The sequence below is a fragment of the Podarcis pityusensis genome (assembly GCF_964106645.2).
Source record: "Podarcis pityusensis genome assembly, chromosome: 16".
In the NCBI taxonomy this organism is placed as follows: domain Eukaryota; kingdom Metazoa; phylum Chordata; class Lepidosauria; order Squamata; family Lacertidae; genus Podarcis; species Podarcis pityusensis.
Genome location: NC_138041.1, coordinates 8,548,128 through 8,569,149, shown reverse-complemented (window position 1 = coordinate 8,569,149; position 21,022 = coordinate 8,548,128). Strand labels below are relative to the sequence as shown.

Sequence of the window (21,022 nt, the reverse complement as noted above, 5' to 3'; positions counted from 1 at the left end):
GTACCCAGCAGGGCAGAGTCTCTCCTTTCCTGACTCAAGAGCAGTGATCAGCTCTCCTGCTGGAATAATATTAGATAAACAAAGCTGCATCAAGTGTCTCAAGATCCCTCCTACAGGGATAAGGTCCCTGCAATGGTCACTTTTCCATGGTGGCGTTTAAAATAACTTTGTACAAAGACACAACTTTAAAATTAAAATGGCTTGAAGCCCAGAAAAAAAACAACCTAAAACTAAAACACTCACAAGCGACAGCAGGAAGTCTCAGTGAATGGCAATATTCCTGTTGTGTGCTGGCTGCTGAAACGAATGGCAAGCAGGCCCCCCATTAAAATGTCTCTGGGGGCTGCTCCTCCTCCTGAGAAAGCCTTGTCCTAGTAACCCGTCTGCCTGAGCCCAGGGCAGGATGTGCAGAGCAGCTCCTTCGGGGGCCAGGAGGCAGAGAAGCGTCGGCAGCGGAAGAAGGGTCAGATCAGCGGAAGGCGTTGCTTGCAGAAGGGTCTTGGGTTTGATCCCCGGCTCCTCCAGTTAAAGGATCAGGTGGCGGTGGTGGGGCGGTGACCCTAGGGAGCTGCTGCCAGATGAGTAGAGATGATACTGGGTTGGGGGCAAGAGTTCTGGCTATAAGGCAGCTCCCTGTGTTCTGGAATCGAGGCATGTGGCCCTTGTGGGGTGTATTATTAAGCTATTGCTTTTATTTTTATTTTATATACTGTGATCTTTTTATGCCCTTAGACCTCTGGGTATAGGGCGATGTATATAAATTCAATTAATAATAATAATAATAATAATAATAATAATATAATAAAATAATAATAATAGTAATAATAATAATAATAATAATAATAATATATTACTTATACCCTGCCCATCTGGCCGAGTTTCCCCAGCCACTCTGGGCGGCTCCCAATCGAGTGTTAAAAACAATACAGCATTAAATATTAAAAACTTCCCTAAACAGGGCTGCCTTCAGATTTCTTCTAAAAGTCAGAGGGTTGTTTATTTCCTTGACATCTGGTGGGAGGGTGCCACCACCGAGAAGGCCCTCTGCCTGGTTCTCTGTAACCTCACTTCTCGCAATGAGGGAACCGCCAGAAGGCCCTTAGTGTCCGGGCTGAACAATGGGGGTGGAGACGCTCCTTCAGGTATACAGGACCGAGGCCGTTTAGGGCTTTAAAGGTCAGCACCAACACTTTGAATAAAATTTGAATGAAATAAAACCGTGTTGGGACGCGGGCGCTGCAAAGCCCCCTTGCATGTCTGCCACCCTCGGGCATTTAGCATATCGCATAGAATTCTAATCGGCCCCACAAGGCTCTCTTAGTTAAACTATGGAACTGCCTGCCACAGGAGGCGGTGACGACCACAAACCTAGATAGCTTTAAAAGAGAATTGGGAGCAGATCCACAGAGGAGAGGTTTATCAATGGCTACTTGACACGGTAGCCGTGCTCTGGTCTCCACGGTCAGAGGAAGCAATGCTTCTGAATGCCAGTTGCTAGAAGCGGGGGGGGGGGGGTGCTCTTGTGCTCGGATCCTGCTTGCCAGTTTTCTGCAGGGATCTGGTGGGCCATTGTGAGAACAGGAAGCTGGAATGGATGGGACATTGGCTTGGTTCAGCAGACTCTTCTTACTTGGTGGTAATATTATTATTATTATTATTTATTTATTTTATTTATTTATACCCCGCCCTCCCCGGCCAGAGCCGGGCTCAGGGCAGCTAACACCAATAAAATCACAGTAAAAACATAATTGGGGGGGGGGATTTAAAATACAGGTTAAAATGCAATTTAAAATGCAGCCCCATTTTAAAAGTAGCCGATAAATCAAGACCAAAAGGGGAGGGAAACATAAGGGTCAGACTGAGTCCAAACCAAAGGCCAGGTGGAACAGCTCTGCCTTGCAGGCCCTGCGGAAAGATGTCAAGTCCCGCAGGGCCCTAGTCTCTTGTGACAGAGCGTTCCACCAAGTCGGAGCCAGTACTGAAAAGTTGAGACCAATCTAACCACTGTTCAACCTGGGACCTCCAAAATGGTAAGAGAGCAGTTGGGACCACAGCCACGTTCCCCCCCAGTAAGAGGCCGCAACGTTTGCAAAGAGTGGTTTCTGGGTGGAGCAGGGGAAGCTGTTCTGCGTACAGTGCTTTGCCATTGTGGAAATGTGGTTGGAATATAACTCAGAGGTAGGGAACCCCTGTCCGCCCAGCAGTTACAACTCCCTGTCCAGTGACCATAGTGGCTGAGGCTGATGGGAGTTGCAGTGCAGCAACGTCTGGAAGGACGCACAGATTTTTCACTTAGCCCTGGCACAACTTGCTTTTTCTAGCCTCACTTCTTATAAATGGAACGAACGAATCGCTTCCTGTAAAATATACTTGTTAATATTTAACAGAGCAGTTTCATGTAAATAGACTGGGTTAAAAAACCTCTGCTTTAAAGAACACAACCCTTTTGGCATTAGTATTATATCTAGGCAAGTCTTGGCTAACGAGAATTCAAGATGTGGGTCCCTGGAAGCCCTTGGGAGTGGAAGTAGAATAAAAACCCTGTCTCAGGACTGCTCTCCTCCCCTCTGTCTAAGAGCTGGAGGCATCTTCCTATCCTTACCCCTACTTATCCTCACAACAACCTTGTGGGGTAGGGCAGGCTGAGAGCCAGCGGCTGACCCAAGCTCTCCCAGTAAGCTTAGTGGCCAAGCTGGGATTGAAGGCCTGGTTTTTCTCCCAGAATGAACGCAATGCTCTTAACAATTTCACCACGTTGGCTGTCATTTCCATTCTGCCTTCGCCCTCTCTATGGCAGGGGAAGGTCTGTTTCTTTAAGTTTTCCATTAAAGAAAGCTGTTGAGAGTGGGATCTGGCCTTTGCAGTGGGGTGCTGGTAGTGAGTCGCCTTGCTATGTCTGGACCCTGAGCTGTGTCTTCTCTCCCCCCAGTACTCTCAAAAAGAGGATAAATATGAAGAGGAGATCAAGATCTTGACCGACAAACTCAAGGAGGTGAGCTATGCCTTATGCGAAGGGTCAAGGTGGGTGGGTGTCCTTTCTTGGGCCGCTCCTTGGCAACATGGGGCAAAATGTTGCTGAACTACAACTCCTATCATCCCTGGCCATCAGCCTTGCTGGCCGGGGCTGATGGGAATTGTAGTCTCAACAACACCACACTGTCTGCCTTTGTAATAGACTTGACTAGTATCTCCAGAGGCATGGCACATTGGGAAGAGTTTGGACATAATCAATATGCAGCCCTGCTTGTAATGTAAACCCCGCTCCCCCCCCCCCCCCCGCCAGGGGACAGACCAATGGAGGCGGGAGATCGAATAGATCAGACCTCCCCTTTCTTGACTGACAGTGATTCTTTCTCCCTTTCCCAGGCTGAGACCCGTGCCGAGTTTGCTGAGCGGTCAGTAGCCAAGCTGGAGAAGACCATTGATGACTTGGAAGGTAGGTGTGGGCAGGAAGGTGGTGCAGTTGGATAGGGAGAATCCAGCTAAACGGGAGCTTCTTCCTTGATAACGGCACATAGCATGCCGTGATTTTATTTCGCCACCCTGGTGACTGGTTGTTGCAGATTCTTAACTCCCATCAGCCCCTGCTGGTGCTGGTCAAGGGGATGTTGGGAGTTGTAGGCCAGTGACATCGTATCAGCAGCAGGGTTAGCAACCCTCTGCCTTTATTTCTCTCTCTTTTACCTTGACGTCAGGTCTGGTGTTTTGTACCTGTACACGCAGCTCTTGATTATTCTGGTCCTGTGTCTAGGAGCCCTAGAAACAGAATACATTTGTGTGTCAGTAGAATACGTGGCCTGTCTGTCTGTCTGTCTGCAGTGCAGTGTGGACTTTGAAAACTGCTTGGGGTGAGGCTAGGGGGAGTTAAGACCCCCTTCGACCCTGCTTTTTGTTTTGTTTGCCCTCCAGTGGTCTCTGCTTCTTGAAGGCCAGAGGGAGCCTAAGCCCAGCATTCTCCAACCTTGGGCCCCCAATATGATGTCGGACTACAACTCCCATCAGCCCCAGCTGGCATTGTCCCAGTGGTTGGGTGATGGGAGATGTAGTCCAAGCAACCTTAAGCCATCATTTACCTTTCCCCCTCTGCTCCCCCATTTGTCCATTCTGGCAACTTCATTGTTTTTAAAGCCTTGTTCCCCACTCCAAGGTGGATGCATGAAATTGACCTTAAGTGTCTCTTTCCTGGTACATTTTGCACCTAGCTTGAGACAAGGCTTTTCCAAACTTACGGACTCGTTGACCCCCTTTGCCTGCTTCTAAAAGTGCCATCGACTGTGACTCCAAATCCTTAGGAATGTAAATGAAAGGAAGTCAAGGAACATCAGTATAAAATCATCACTTGTTAATCATCCATCACCATTACCAGGAATCATAAAATGTAAAAAAAAAAGCAAGAATCTTACTCGGTGCAAAGGTTCTTCATTGGCAAAGGGAGTTGCACTCTGTACATGCCCCCGGGCTCTTTATTGCTGAGGCCCTTGGTCCTATTTTGAAAAGCAGTCCTTTCTGAATTGCCTTGATTTTACAATTGGGGGTATCGCGGCTGAGCTGCGGCCTAAGTAACATCTAGGCAGCCCTCCTTGCAGTAGAGCAGGCATAGGCAAACTCTGGCCCTCCAGATGTTTTGGGACTACAATTCCCATCATCCCTGACCACTGGTCCTGCTAGCTAGGGATGATGGGAATTGTAGTCCAAAACATCTGGAGGGCCAGAGTTTGCCTATGCCTGCAGTAGAGGTTAGCAGCTAGAAGCCCCTGGGGCCTTGTCTAGCCTTCCCCTCCCTGGTGGAGAATTTGTCGACTACCGCCAACCCAGAAGCAATGCACTTTGGACAGCATTTATTGGGGGTAGGGTGAGGGTTTGCCCCCCCCCCCCCATTCCACTCCTTGGAAGCCCACACAGAAAACCAGCTGTGTCTGAAATGTCTCCTGGAATTACCTGTAGCTGGATCACTTTTAAAAGATCAGGCGAAAGTTAACTCGGCTCTGTGCTGATAAGGGAAGTGGAAATATGTTTGTTCACCACAGGCCCGGCCCCATCTAAGAGTACCTTTGCAACACTGGAGATCCAGAGGGTGTTCACCTGCCCACTCTCACTGTTTAATCTGCTAGGAGTGAACAGGTGCGGCCGTGTTTCCAAGAGCTCTTTCCTGCCCAAGGGCGTCATCCTTTAGACCTTGGGGAGAAACAAAGAGCCCTCCTTTATTTCAATTATGCTCTCAAAAAAAACCCAGTGGGTGTTCGTCAGGGAAAAGCATGCAGGGAAAAACCTCCATGGGTGAAATTAAACCTGCGGGGGCCCTGTTTTGACCTGCAAGGCCATTTCTCTCCGCCCCCCCCCCCGTCCTGCACACCAGATGTCAAATGCATTTGCAGTTGTTCCTGTGGAAACAGGATCCGCCTTTCGAAAGCAGTGGCAAATGCAAGCTTTTCCCCAGGTTGCTTCCGATCCCTGCTGCGAGCCCTGCTTTCGGCAGGGAAAGGGATGCCAGATTCTTCCTTTGCAGCCCTGGCTTTGCTAGAAAGGAAGGGAGGCTCGGACATGCTTTTGTGCGCTCCCAATTCTAAGACACGACTGAAGGCGATTGACCGGTTGGGTGACTCCACCTCCCTGCCAAACATGGCCCACAGAGAGTAGGCCAGTTCTGGATCTGGCTGGCAGAGGGTGGTCCACTTTTCCAACTCTTTCTTAACATTTGAAACATCTTTTTTTTTTAATAAAAAAAAGAATAGGTTCTTATGTGTTTTAAACTCCCAAATGTGGAATTTATGGTTCGAATGCAAATGGGTGTGTTTAGGTTTTTTTTAATTTTACAATGATGTTTCATGTGCTGTCCTGAAACAAAGTTTTCTGGGCAGCTTGTAAGTATACACAGTGAGGGGGGGGGGAAGTATTTGATCCCCTGCTAAATTTGCCCGTTTGCCTTCTGACGAAGAAATGACCAGTCCCTAATTTTAATGGTAGGTTTATTGTAGCTGTGGGAGACAGAATAACAGAATAAAGTTAATTTAGGGTAACTTTTAAGTTAATTTTTGTCTTCCGGGTTTCTGGGGTTTTTCCTGTTGTTATTCTGTCACTCACAGCTACAATAAACCTACCATTAAAATTATGGACTGGTCATTTCTTCGTCAGAGGGCAAACGGGCAAATTTAGCAGGGGATCAAATACTTCCCCCCCCCTCACTGTATAAACAACCCAAGCACAACATAAATACAAAATAAAAGATGAGGGTGTTAATTAGAAGGGAACTTGACTAGCCCCTGTCCCCTCTGCAGCCCTCTGTGACTTTCCCCAAGCCTCTATGGAAGACGTGAGGGGTCTCCTGAAGGATATGGGGTGTGTGTGTGTCCCAGGGTGTGTGTTTTCAAGGACTGAAAGTCTTCCTTCCATTAACTTGGGATAATTTAACAAGCCAAGCCTGTATCTCCAGCGGAATTCCAAGAGTATCCATTTCTTCTCCTGTTCCATTTCGCAAAAAGTCTGTAAAATCACTCCTCTGCCCAGATTTGAAATCTGAATTGCAAGATGTGGCTCAGATAGCTTGCTTTGCCTTGTCGTTCTTGTCTGTCGTCCAGGGCGGACTTTGGTAATATGGTACCCCGAGTGAGGACAGAATTTGGCACCTTGCCCCATATATTATTTTCAAATTTTCTATTTTTAAAAAATTATTATTTTGCACCCTCTCAACTCGGCATCCTGTTCAGTGAAGCAGCTCCACCCTAAATCCAGTACTGGTATCATAGTGTTTTTTTCCTCTTACTATTTTTTTTTTTTTAAATGCTTTCACTTCTTTGTTCGTCGAGCTGTTTGTGAACTCATGGCCCCGATGTAAAGAAACTGATATGCAGCTGGCACTCAAAGCCCAGGTCAAGACACAATTGCAGTAGTTTGTGGTGTGACCCACAGGTCATAGAGTCAACTTTCGGAAAAGGCCAAATAGCGACTCAGGAAACTCTTAGCAGTTGACTGGATGTTTCAGTGTCGGTTCTTTCTTAAAAGCTCAATAAGTGATACTTTCCCAGTATTTGTCGACTGCTCACTTAAGATTAGCAAGCCGTCTCTGGCAGAGCTTTACTTCTGGGGAATCTCAGCTCATGGCACTACACCCTACATAATGCCATAGGGCAGTGACCCCAAAATGGGGCAACCGGGGCACATTCTGCTGTGGCCCCTCTTCTGTGGCATCACTTCTCCCCTTGCAAAATATGAGTAGCTGGGGAAACCCGGATGGGTGGGGCATAAATTATTATTATTATTATTATTATTATTAACAACAACAACAAACCCACACAGCACATAATTGTTCCTGTTGTGCTGAAGGATGCTCAGTCAAAGCAGCTGATGACAGGCTGCCCATAACTCTGGACCCTATTATGCTCTTGGAATAGAGTAACTTCTCTGTAGAGAGAAGCAGCCCTGCAACAGGCTGCAAACGGCCCTGAAAACGGCAGTCAGGGCCTTGAAACGCTTTTGCGGGGTTACCATCTGAGGAAGTTTGTCAAAACAGGACCTTGCCCACAGCTTCCCCATTCCTGACATAAAGGCTTTTACAAAAATTTATTTATAATTTTCATTATTACCATTTCCAAAATCACATTCACTTTCAAATACACATTTCCACCGTTAATATCTTTCTTTTAATAAAAACATTCAGCGACTTCTCTTTCCCCCCTTCCCTGGTTCCTTTAATATTCCCACCATTCCTGCATATTATTATGCATCCATTTAGATCACTTTCTTCCTTTATTATATATTATACCGTTGCATTTACCTTAATGCCGCTAGCATTTTCACTTTCTCTCACTTTCAGTCCGGTTACACTTCTAAATAAAGAAGCAGCTCATATTAACAACCCTTAATGGGTGTCTTCTCCCCCCAAAGAAAACCTCTAACAGGCATTCACCATCTTCAAAAGATGCATCTCCTACTATTGTGTTCTTTTGTTTTATTTAAAATATATATTTCTTGCTTCTTACCATCTAGGTCTTACCATTGTTTTTAGCAAGCACCGAAAAGAGTACATTGCAGGCACTTGCACGATATTGATAGGCAGGGAGTTCCAAAGTGTAGGTGCCACTATGTTAAAAACAACAATTTCTTACAGATGCAGGTATTAGGTGGCACCTGTAACAGTGCTAATTCCGCAGATCAAAGTGGTCGAGTGGACATGCATTGGGTGGGAGGCAAAGGTGTTTTTACAGATCCCAAGCTGTTAAATAGCAACACCTTGAACTTGGCCCAGTAGCAAATTGGCACCCAGTACGGATCTCTGAGCACAGCAGGTATTATAGGCTGTCAAGGCCTCCCATCCCATCAGCAGTCTTGCTGAAAGATTCTGCACTAACTGCAGCTTCTGGATCAAGCACCATCCATGCACACACACACACACACACACACAAACAAACACACTCGTACCTTGGATCTCAAACGCCTTGGCTCCCAAACAAATTGAAACACTAAAGTGATTGTTCTGTTTTTCGAACGTTCTTTTGGAAGCTGAACGTCCGGCGGGGCTTCCGATTGGCTGCAGGAACTTCCTGCAGCCAATCAGAAGCCACACTTTGGTTTCCGAACGTTTTTGAAGTCAAACGGACTTCCTGAACGGATTCCGTTCGGCTCCCAAGATACGACTGTATAGCACATTGCAGTAATCCAATCTTGAAGTAACCAGTGCATAAGCTACTCTGGCTAGGTTTTCCTAGTGCAGGAACAGGTCCATAGCTGTCAGAGGTTTCTCTGTGATCAGTTTGTCCGTTCGCCTTGGCCGCCGTTGGGGATCCATTCTCTGCTATGTGAATATCTGACCTCACTCTTTCCTCCTTCCCTCTGTAAACCCATCACTGGCTCCTCCTCCTCCTCCTGACGGCCTGGACGACCTACCTTCCCTCACTTCTCCTCATCCCCCTTTTCTTTAAATAGACGAGCTGTATGCCCAGAAACTGAAGTACAAAGCCATTAGCGAGGAACTGGACCACGCCCTCAATGACATGACTTCCATGTAAATACCGGCGCTTGGGCCTGTCGGGTGCGCGGGGTGGGGGCTTGTGTGTTCGCCTCCGCTTCAGCGTGCCTTGTGTGCTGTGGCAAACGCGGTACTAATGCTGCTCCAGCGGTTGGGTTAGGCTGTTCAGATGTCGCTGGACTCGCGACTCCTGCCGCCGCTGCCCACTGTGCATGCTGGCCGGGGCTGGCAAGTGTTGCGAGTCCGGCCAACATCTGACGTGGCCCTACAGCTTCCCCACTCCTCGCTTCACGCCTCTGTAAGTGCATTTATTATTACGTGATCCCTGATTGGCTGGGACATGTGTGAAAGACAGGAGGCCAGGGACCTTGGCTCTCCAGGAGTTGCTGAATGACAGCTCCCATCATCCCTCGCCACTGGCCATGCTTTTTGGGGCTGATGGGAGTTGGGGGACCAGCCGGCATCTGTAGCGCCACAAGCTTCCCCACGCCTGGCCCTAGAGTTGCAATAGGCGATCCCAAGCTAGACAGTCCAGCCAGCTGACTTCGTATAAGGCAGTATGCGTGATTTGCAAATTTGGTTAACTTCAGCAAGGATAACTCCCATGGTGAAAGCAATCCCTCCCCTGTGTGTTTTTGGCACAGTGTGTCTAGCCAGCATGGTGGCTCACAGATAATTTTTTACTCCAGCGCCCGTCGTCAGGGTCAGTGAGGAGTTAGGAATCCACCAAATCTGGAAGGCCACAGGTTCACCAGCTGCTACGGAGCTGCTCGTTCGAACCCTCACTTTTATTTGCAGTCGACAGACCCTTTAAACGATTAATAGCAATTTTGTAATAATGGACAATAGCCTTTAAAAATGCATGTTGGTGTGACTGAAAAACACAGGTTTTAATGCTAGAGGTTTTCATCAATTGATTATAAGTGATCTGAAACAGATACCCATATTTACAAACTTCGCCACTTTCTCTGCAGCTAACATTGGAGTCCCGGAGCAAAGTGAAACTCAGAACAGTGGCCAGGGATGGACTGTGTAATAGGATATATTAGGTCTTTCCAGCCCCTTGATAGAAACTACAGTGAAAAAGCACATGCAAGGATAGACTCCACAAAGGCAGCATCCCTTCTCATTGGGGTTTTGTTGTATCTGCCTTCCAGTAAATTGGACCGGAGAACATTAAGCCCTACCAAAGTAAACCACTCCACCCCTCTCCCTCCCCCTGCCTCGATCTGCCTTTTGGTAGAATCAGGGTGGACCCTGTTTCCTGCACCCACGAAGGGCAAGGCCTTTCAATTCCTCTTTCCAGGTAACTACAGCTGGCTGCCCCAGAAGAAGGGTTCCACACCCTGGTCCCCTTTGGGAGGAAAGGAGGGACAGTTTGCTTTAATAAATAAAAAATATTGAGACTTGGGTGGATGAATTAACACCTCCCCCCAACCCCCCCACGCCCCCCATTTTTTGCATTGGGTTGGGGAGGCGTTGCAAGGAGCATTTGTGGGTGGCTACCTTGCTTCACTGACAGCATGAACCTTTGCCCTTCCCACTTCCATCTTCCTGATACCTCTTTGCATCCTGGGTGGGGGGGGTGTTCAGGGGGTTGTATCAGGTCAGAGGCGCGGCGCGTATTAACCAGAAGTTGCTTGGCAACGGCTGGGCGTGTGTTTGTAGGGCAAACCGCTTGCATCTTTCTTCCCTTTTTAAAAAATGAAAGTTTGGTTTGATATAACCGGCTGCTTTTTGGCCTCTTTTGTGTGTGCGTGGGCTTGGTTTGCGGATTTGACGGGACACTCCCTGTCCTTTCCTTTCCCCTAACCACGGAATGCGTTCCTCAAGTGTGCCGTGCCCTCTCCCTTACTCTCTTTCCATGCACCATGTTGCAACGGCCTTCTTTCCTTCCTTCCTTTCTCTCTCGCCTACAGATAAAATCTGTGATTCCAAAGCTCCACTTAGTGGCTTCTTCCCGCAGCTTCTTCTCTTTTTTCCCTTCCGGATTTCTTTTTTGGTCTCGTTTCCTCTCCCTCCGTTTGCTCCTGTCGGCTGATCTTTCCCCCCCTGCGACGTCGCCTCATCCTACACTGGCACCTTGGGGCATCCGTGGGAACAAGCCTCTTCCCTACGCTGGGATGTGCGTGACCTCACGAGCTGTCGGACTGCTGCCTGTCCCCCTCCCCGGCTGGGCCACTCCGCTGCACCCTTGGTCTGGAAAACAAAGCAGCCTTTGTGACGCCCGACGTGCCAGACTCTGCCCGGGCGTGGGGGAGCCGGGGGCGGGGTCCGGGATTCTTGGCCGCAGAGCTAATCGGAGCCTGGCTGGCTTGCAAGCAAGCAAGCGGGGTGACACTTCTGGGGAGTGTGTGTGTGTGTGTGTTTGTGTGCTCCTGGAGACCGTGCTGCTGTAGCGACTGTCACACTGCTGGCTTTTACGAAACAGATTTGTGTAACCGTCGGCGGAATGTAATATAGACATGATGCACTAGATGCTGGGCTGGGTCTGATTTCTGCACCACCTTTCCACGAAACAAAAAAAGTCCTGTGGCTGTTGCACTGGGAATGGTTACTCTGGGTTCGCTAAACACATTTTGCAAAGGGTGTGACACACACTCACACGAGAACCGCTGCATGAGGCTTGGCATTGTCCACACAGTGACACCCTCGACACCATTTTATATTTGGGGAGTTGGGGAGGAAACGATCTTGGGCGGGGATGAAAGGATCGTAAAACTGCAAGCCAAACGGTTTAAGCCCTTTTCTCTCTCCCCGCTTCATAAGCTGAGCAGTCAGCGTGGGTCCCCGCAATAGGAAATGTTTCACACAGTGCAAAGCAAAACTGGTAATTCGCCGCTGTGAGGATGTGATGTCGGTGGCGTCTTACTACACAATTCACCTTTTCTTAAATGGACATTGGAGAAACCTCTCTGGGTCAGTCTAAAGGCCCACATAGTCCAGGATCCTGTTCTTGCAGTGGCCAGATACTTTTTAAACCATTAAAAAAAACAAAAATCTTCAGGCAATGCAACCAATATATGAACATAAGTACAGCTCTGCTGGATCAGGTCAAGGGCCCATCTAGTCCAGCATCCTGTTCTCTCAGTATTCCTCTGGGAAGCTCACAAGTAGCCTTATCCCCCACGAATTTGCCTAATTCCCTTTTAAAGGCATCCCAGATGCTGGCCATCACCCCTTCTTGTGGGAGCGAATTCCAGAGTTGTAACTACTGTGCAGAGAAGTCCTTTCATTTTGTCTGTATTAGGTCTGCGTGTTCAGAGGTTGCATACCTCTGACTCCCAGTTGCCAGGGGACATCCAGTGCCTGGCTTCCAGGCTTCCTGGAGACCCAGGGCAGACAAGCTGCTGTTCCCCCCAAGTGGGGCTGCCATATAAGATGCCCCTCTGGTCCGATCCAACAAGGCGCAACTATCTCCAAGTAATGTTGTCATGACATTCTCATCAGGACCGCAGCTGCTAAATGCTGAAACAAACCCATGTTTGTGCTGCAGCAGGTGTGCCTCTTGGGAAAGGATGCAGCGCAGTGCCAGAGCCCCTGCTTTGCATGCTGAAGGTCCCAGGTTCGATCCCCGGTGTCTCTGGAAAGGGCTGGCTGCTCCTCAGAAGCACGCTGCTCTTCTGGCTCAGTTTCACTCGCTCCACCTCTTCCACAACCCCTGCCCACCTTAAGACATGCCCATGTTTTATTGGATGCCAGGATTGGACAACCGCCATCCTGTCCTTTCTGAACCCCAACCCCACCTGCCCCACTGCATCTAGGAGCAGTCAAAGGAATTGAGATTCTGGTGCATTTTGAACAAGGCAGGCAGCATCAAGGGATCTGGTCCAAGGGGAAGATGGGGCATAGCTGTCAACCTTCCCTTTTTTTGCGGGAAATTCCCTTATTCCAGCGCTGTTTCCCGCTGCTTTCCTGGATTGTTAGATATCCCGTAGACTGTCCCTGGGACAGGTGAGGCTGCTGATCCCTTATTTTCTAGGCCGCTGATCCCTTATTTTCAAATCTGAAAGTTGACAGCTATGAGATGGGGACATCAGGCCTGTCACCCGCATGGGAACAGGAAGTGCGGGGGCTGCTTTGAAACACTCTAGCTCTATGATCAGAACCAACTCTACTTTTGCCACAGCTTCCCAGGCGCCACTTCGCTCACATAGGAGATCCAGCCCTTCAGTGCTGCTCTTTTTTCCTCCTTCCTCCTGTGGGTGCTTTTTTTTTTTTTTAAGGGTTTCATTTGCGTGGGGCTGTTTAGCATACCCAAAAGCTGCTTGGTCATGATGCCACTCAGCTTGCCAGATCGCATCTTCAGACGTGTTATCCCAGGCCGCCCAGCTGTTTCCCCGTCTTCCTGGCCATGGAGCTTGCATATGGAAAGGGAGTGGGTGGCCCCCAAAGGGCTGGGGCTCTGGCTGAGCCTCAGCGGCTCTGACTTCTTGCGCAGAAAGCATTGCAGGTTTAATTCCCTGGCACGTCCTTGTTAACAATCTCTGTGCCTGAGAACATGGGGGAGCTGCTGCCAGCCAGAGTTCTGGGCTAGATGGGCAGGTGGTGCACCCGCCCAGTGTGAGGCAGCCTCCATGGAACATAAGAGCCCCGCTGGATCAGGCCAGAGACTCCTCTAGTCCAGTATCCTGTTCTGATAGGGGCCGACCAGGTGCCTGCAAGCAAGATTTGAGCACAAGAACCCACTTCCCAACCCGCTGTTTGCAACAGCTGGAATCCAGAAGCCTCCAAAAACTACCAGTGACTCTCTAGGGCAGGTGGTCCACGACCTTTTTGGACCAGAGGGCACATTTGGAAATGTAGGAACAACAAAACAACCCATTTCACAGAATGAAAAACGGGCAGGGCTCAGAATGCCGACCCCTCTGAGCATGCAAAGCACTAGACACCCAAAACAAATAAAACTGGTAAACAAAGACCCACACACACACTTATTTTTTTAAAAAATAAATAAGTAGCGAGGGGCAGGGGGCCTTGCTGAGCACTGGGGGCGGGTACCATTGTGGGATCTCCAGCTTCTAGGGTTTCTGTGCTCTTGCTGCAGGTGTTGTGGCTTCAACCCACACAAAAGCCGCTTTCCATGCACAGCCGGGATCTGTATAAAGTTGGAGCTGTGCTCAGCTAGTCTGTTTACCTGTTTGGAGGGCATTCTGCCCGCTACAGGTAGAAAAAGCATCCTTCCATATGGCTTCCCCCTGCCACTGGCACAGGATAGGTTGCTGTGTGGTCCTCGTAAGGCGGTGCAAGGGAGGAGGTTGTGGCTGCAGCCGAGAGCCCATTTTTGCCTATCCTTTGGGAGCAGGGCCGTAGCTGAGTGACGCAGCTTGCATGCAGAAGGTAACTGGTTTAATCCCAAGGTAAAAGAGGCAGCGGGGCTGAGAGATGCCTTTGATGGAGACCTGTCACTACTGCTTGCAGACAAGGACGCCTGTGCAGCCAGTGGCCACCCATCGGATGTTGTTTGCCATCATCCCTCACCATTGGCCATGCTTCGAGAGCAAGAATATGGTTGAACTACAACTCTCATCATCCCTGACCATTGGCTATGCTGGCTGGGGGCTGGTGGGAGTCCAGCAACTTCTAGGCGGCCACCAATTCCCACCCCCCCTTTCTGTGTACGCAATACTGAGCTAGGTGGAGTTCTGGTCCGGCTCTGAAAGGCAGCGCCGTATCTGCCGTGCTGCCGTATGTCTTGCGCTCATTCCCCCTTGGCCTGTGAGTGCTTTGCCAGCAGCCTTCCTCTCTCACCGCCCTTCTGCTCCGCCCGATACCCCCACGTTCAGCAACATTGCTCCGAGATGGGACAACGCACCATAGGCATCCCTCTTTAAAACAGAAGCAGGAAACTTCCATTTTTTCCCCTTAAAGTAGTGTGAGATGGGGAGCCGTTCCTGCTCCTTTGCAGCATGCACTGACTAAATTATGATCCTGGGAGCCGATCCCACTCTCATTTCTTAGGCTGTTCTAAAACATGAAGCCTCTTCTTGATTTATTTCTCTTATTCTCTCCCCCCACCCTCAGCCAGCGTTGTTCTGGCAAACCTCTCCCTGACCCCCTTTTTTTAATTTTGCTTGAAACCAGCTGGGTTGGCATGGCATTAACTGAGGCGGGGGACGTGCCCCATCTTTTGGTACTCAACTAACCTTCCTTTTTCTTTTCTTTTTTTTGTCCTCTCTCTTCTCTTTCTCCTCTCTCTCTCCCTCTCTCATTTTGTTTTTCCTTCTCCTAATCTCCTCCTCCTTCCTCTTGCCTCTGCACAGAGCGTCTATACAGCCAGCTTGAGAAAAACCGGCTGCTGGCTAATGAGCTGAAGTTAACCCTGCATGATCTGTGTGACTGAGAAGGGGGTCTCTCCTCTGATCCTGTTTAAAGCCAGCTTTATTTGGCGAGGCGCTGGGGGGGGGGGGAGCCTGCCGGACGCAGACTTGAAACCGGAGCGCACACTCTCCCCCCCCTCCTTTTTTTTCTTTTTAAAGACTGGCTGACTTAGGACACTTATTGCAGTTTAATTGGAGCACTTGATGCTTAGCCTTCCTAATGTACTTATTTTTCTAAGCTTTTGTTTTTCTACAAAAGCTGGGTATTACTCACCGCCTGCTTTCTTGGCGCAGTAGCTTGCTAGCACAGGCCTGGTGGAGTGTTCATCAGCCTTGGGTGTCCCCAAAGCTTGTTTTGGACTACAAAACCCATCATCCACAGCCAGCTTAGCCCATGGCGGAGGTTGATGGGCCTTGTAGTCCAGCCACATGCGGGAACCCAAGGTTGAGAGTAGTAGCTTCTTCCTGTAGATGCAGGCTGGGGAATCTGCAGCCCTCTTGGACTCCAAGCTTCTCGCTCCCAAGACATCCCAGATCGTTGATTGAAGCTGGTGTGAATTGGGGTTGCTCCACATCACCTGGAGGCCCACAGCTTCCCCAGCCCTGCTGTAGAAGACTAGCATAGCAGTGGGGCGTTTTCTTGGCGTGGGGCGGCTCTAGATTTCCCTCCCCACCAGGCAATGCCCCTGTAGCTACTTCGGTTGACGCCCCTTTCTATGACGCGGGTCTTCTGTAGCTCGACGTTCTTTCCTCCTTCTCTCCCTGCTCCCTTTTAGACCCCTCTTGCATGGATTGGCTGACTTGGTTATTTCCAAAAAGTTATCATTTTCTTGTACCAATAAAACCACTGGCCCACTTGGTTTCGTGCCTGGCGTGTACTTTCCCTGCCTGTGCTGTTTCTTTTGTTGGATAAATGTTGCTGTCTGGCAGGTATTTTTTTAAAAGAGGTGTGTGTGTGTGTTTGTGTGTGTGTGTACGTACGTTTTGTTCCACGGAGGAGATTGGGTAGGTATCAACCTCTGGAGCGACGCCTGGACAGAAGGGGGCACCCTGTCGCTACGGGAACAGTGACCAGAATGGTGTAACCGCGCCGGAAGCGATTGGGACCCTGTTCCACCGTTCAGGGGGAACCCTTTGATGCTTGGTCAAACGGGACACCTGCCTCTGCCATCTCGGGACTCAAGCAGCCAGCCTCAAAAGGCAATCGCCTACTTCATTTATTCTTTTGGCTCTTCCCAACCCACCGTTCTGAAGCTTGGGAATGCATGGCAGCTGCCCACTCTCCTTCCAAAACTGCCAGAAGAGCAGAACTAAACTTGACTCATCTCAGAATTGCACACTTTCATGTACAGGTTGCACTGTGGCGATAGGTCTGCCTTCTGCCCGTTGTTCGGTTTTTCGAGATGCCGCGCCCGCCATTGCCACTCTGCTTGCCGGCGTCTCGATCCCGCTGCCCCTACGCAAAAGGGGTCGTGGCTTCCTTGCGGACGGGGCGGTATCTAGGGAAGCATTCACGTTCCTCCTCGAAATGGGCCCGGGGGAGCTTTCAAAAAGTCACGAGGCTCCACAGTGTCACCTCCGCATGTCGTCCATGGCTGCGTCTGTTGGTTTTTCCCAAAAGGTCTTTTTTAGCTTTGCAGCCCAAGGCATGGCAAACGAGGCAATTGCTTGAGCTTGGTTGGAATTTCATATGTATGTCTCTGTGTGTGAGTGAATACTCATTTTCCCGTCAAGTAAAAAAAAGCCCACGTTATGATCAGGATTCTAAAGTTGCACAGGTACGGAAAAAGCCACAGGGTGGAGCACTGGGTTCACCGTGCGATTTTGGGAGCGTCTTGGCTTTAATAATAACATAAATAAATAAATCCCCAAGCTGCTCATCCTTAGCTCAGCACTACCAAGATGCATTTGAAAGTTTGGTGCTGTAAATCTCAGGAGGGGCTGGCACGCAGGACGACACTCTGCATGTTCATTTGGGAGATAGCCCCACCACCCTGCTTACACCCTGGGTGAGCGAGGTTCAGTTTACACCTCCAGTCCCTGTGCTGTCCCCCCACAGCCAGAGGCAGGAAGCCCCCGAATGCTGTTTACTTGGAACTGCAGGTGGTGGAAATGTGGTTGAACTAGAGTCCTGCTTGTGGTCCTCCCGGAAGATGCATCTGGTTGGCCACTGTGAGAAGAGGGTGATGGGCTAGAAATGCCTTTGGCCTGATCCAGCGGAGCTGTTCTTACAAGTAGCAGTCGTGGGGAGGTAGGGGGGTCCCTTGCCTTCATGCCCAGCCTCTGCGGGCTTCCTGGAGGAATCTGATTGGCTGCTGTGAGAACAAGATGTTGGACTCCTTGCGTTCCTAGCATTTAAGCAGCAAGGCTTTGGCATACCCTGTTCTCCCTTCCCTGCTGTTAACTCAGTCTGGATCAAAAGGGGTCACAAAAACGAGCAGCTAAGCCGCGGGTGGCGCTAAGGGTTAAACCACAGAGCGTAGGACTTGCCGATCAGAAGGTCGGCAGTTTGAATCCCTGCGACAGGGTGAGCTCCCGCTGCTCGGTCCCTGCTCCTGCCAACCTAGCAGTTCGAAAGCACGTCAAAGTGCAAGTAGATAAATAGGTACCGCTCCGGCGGGAAGGTAAATGGTGTTTCCGTGTGCTGCTCTGGTTCGCCAGAAGCGGCTTATTTATGCTGGCCACATGTACGCCGGCTCCCTCGGCCAATAAAGCGAGATGAGCGCCGCAACCTCAGAGTCGGTCACAATTGGACCTAATGGTCAAGGGTCCCTTTACCTTTAAGCCAAAGTTTGGGTGGGGTGGGTGTGTCAAACTGGCTGCATTTTTCCCGGCACGGGGCACACAACAGCTCTGAAAATCCGCAGGCCCGGCTAGATGACAACCAAGCACTTCTGCATGTGGATGGCGAAAGCATAAAATGGAAGCATGAGTGTGGATGGGGTGGGGAGACCTAGCGTTCCGGCTTGGTTGGGGGGCAAACAGAATCAAAAGCTTTCGCGTGGCTGCGTTTGCTGTGAAGGGCACTGCGTTGCTGGGGGGGGGAAATGCACCTTTCTGGGAGGGCGCGAGCTCCCTCTAGGCGCTCCCTCCTGACCCGGCCGCTCACGGTCTCTGCTCTTCCTTTCCAGATAAGCTGAAATGTACCAAAGAAGAGCACCTTTGCACGCAACGGATGTTGGACCAGACTCTGCTTGACCTGAACGACATGTAAAAGACCCTGCCCGCCCGCCCACCGGCCTCACCCTGGCTCCCCCACCCACCTACCCCACTGCCTTTTTGTAGCCAATCCAGCGGGCAGCTTCCTGCTGGGGCCGGCTCTTGTCTTAAAAAAAGAACGAAAAGTTGACCTCTAACCCTTGAAGGGTCAAAGGTTAACCTTCCTGCTCTCGTTGCCAACTTAACCAAAAGCCTCTGCCAATCCACCTCCCCTCTATCTTCCCTCCAGTCCCTCTGCACCCCCCTAAACGATTATGGGGCCATCAGACTGGGCAGTTGCCAGCAGCATCACGAAACGAAAACCCGGCACGCAACGCAATATTCGGGTGTCTGTGTGTCTGAAATGTACATTCCTTTGCAGTCGTGGGGGGAGAGGGTAATTATTTTGGAGCAGGGAAGTAAAAACGCCCCTTGCGAGGAACAGCGTTTGTAATTCCTAGGGCTCACAAGCTTGTGGGCTTTTAGAGGTTTGCGGTTTCACCTCCTTGACCTGCTTTTTTTTTTTCTTGCTGGGTTTTTGGGGGGGGCAGGGTTTGGTTGGAATGGGACAGGTCTGCAGCCTGTGGAAAGGTTGCAAATGTCCCGCCTGAGCCAGATAAATGGAAAAAGCCTCATGAAATTTATTGAGGGGGACGGAAACGTGGCCTCTGTACAAAGAAATCCCTCTTAAAAAATTTTTTTATGGGGGTGGGGGAGTACCTAGAACTTCTTTGCTTCTGGCAGAGGTGTCCGTGTATGTGTGTGTGTGTGTGTTTTGCCAAAATGGTGCAGTCTTAACACACTCTCTTGTGCTTTATAGCTATTTCTAGTTTGGGGAACACATATATATCAAAATATATCAGGTTTCACGATCCATTTCGCTCTCTAAGCACGCACCTAACTCTTTTCCTCGAGCACCTTGGCCTTCTCCCCTCCTTCAAGCTTCTTACACCTGTTTACTAAGAGCAGGCTGCTCCCCAGTCTCCTGTAACCAAGAAATCTCTCTTCCCCAGCTAGGCTTAGCTTGCTCTGTGCTTTTTTGAGTAAAAGCTTTTGTAGCTTCTGTGTATGGGTGTGTGAGCATGAGGAGAGGAGCTCTCTTTTTATCCTAGTGCTCTTCCGGACGCAAGGGGTTGGTTCCCTCCCCTTCTTGAGCCGCAGGATCTTACTGTACTGTCTTAAAACAAAAAAAACTGGATACCAGCCGCCACAAGGCCCTTTGCTGTTTGGAGATTTGATTTATCAAGGTGTGTGGGGTTTATTTTTGCCTTTGTGTAAAAAAAAGGAGGGGGTTGCCTTGAAGCAGAGAGGAACAAGTGTTCATGGTGTGGCGGTCTTTTTTTTTCTTCTTTTTTTTTTTTAGCGGCCAGTGTGAAAAAAATGAGGAACCATATCAAGTATTTTGATACTAAAAAACCTTGTCTTTTATTGTCTGATTTTTTTGGGAAATAATAAACAGAAGCATTCCCTCCACTGTTGCAATTTTCTTCTTGTATTTGACAAGGGCCTTGTTAATTGTTGATATTAATGCGAGGAGTAATTACCAGGAGGGGGGAAGAGATGGCTTTACAGGTACAGTGGTACCTTGATTCTCAAACTTAATCCATTCCGGAAGTCTGTTCCAAAACCACAACACACTTTCCCATAGAAAGTAATGCAAAAGGTATTAATCCGTTCCAGACTTTTAAAAACAACCCCTAAAACAGAAATTTAACATGAATTTTACTACCTCTACAGTTGTTAGGGGATGTGGGTGGCGCTGTGGGTTAAACCACAGAGCCTAGAACTTGCCGATCAGAAGTTCGGCGGTTCGAATCCCTGCGACGGGATGAGCTCCCGTTGCTCGGTCCCTGCTCCTGCCAACCTAGCAATTTGAAAGCACGCAGTGCGAGTAGATAAATAGGTACCGCTCTGGCGGGAAGGTAAACGGCATTTCCGTGCGCTGCTGTGGTTCGCCAGAAGCGGCTTAGTCATGCTGGCCACATGCTTGCTGGCTCCATCGGCCAGTGAAGCGAGATGAGCGCTGCAACCCCAGAGTCGTCCGCAACTGGACCTAACAGTCAGGGGTCCCTTTACCTTACAGTTGTTCTTAATGGTTTTCTTGCCTTTGCTGCTTTTATGCATTTAAGCAATCACACAATCAATCAATCAGTAGCTGAACTGGGTTCCACAGTGTCACAAAAACAAGTCACAAGCCACAGTCATGAAAATGAAAAAGCCACACGAGCACAAATGCAAAAGAAGAAAAAAAGGGAAAACAAAGGCACCAAATATAAGCTACAAATATCACCTCCGTGTTTCGTGGGTGCTTGGGACTGTTGTAAATAAAAATATGCCCTTTTCCCTTATGGGGTATCCAAGAGCCCATATAGAGTCCTTACGTAGGTTCCCTATTGGTAGGAGAAAATAACAGAGGCCAACCAGAGAATATTGAGAAGCAAAGCAGCTAGTAAGCTTGATCTTTATTGATCTGTTGCAACAGGGTGCTCCCCTCACACGCAGGAGAGGAAGAGGACCCAGAACAATGACAATGCAAGGCCTT

General features: G+C 49.4%; 1 protein-coding gene across 16 annotated transcripts in view; it reads left to right on the top strand.

Annotated features, from left to right (window-relative positions):
- TPM3 (tropomyosin 3) overlaps positions 1-19,953 on the top strand; it is a gene marked incomplete at its 3' end in the record, with an annotated part of 69,827 nt that extends 49,874 nt beyond the window's left edge. For 4 of the 16 annotated variants that reach the window (XM_080984802.1, XM_080984801.1, XM_080984808.1 and 1 more), the window contains 4 exons: positions 2,930-2,992; positions 3,367-3,436; positions 8,920-8,998; positions 15,226-16,142. In XM_080984802.1, the coding sequence (XP_080840928.1) occupies positions 2,930-2,992; positions 3,367-3,436; positions 8,920-8,998; positions 15,226-15,247 (234 nt within the window). Of the gene's footprint in view, positions 1-2,929; positions 2,993-3,366; positions 3,437-8,919; positions 9,003-10,881; positions 11,441-15,225; positions 16,143-18,413 lie in introns of those variants that run through there. The other 12 variants (XM_080984804.1, XM_080984803.1, XM_080984812.1 and 9 more) reach the window with 5 other exon arrangements.
- Positions 19,954-21,022: the final 1,069 nt, after the last annotated feature.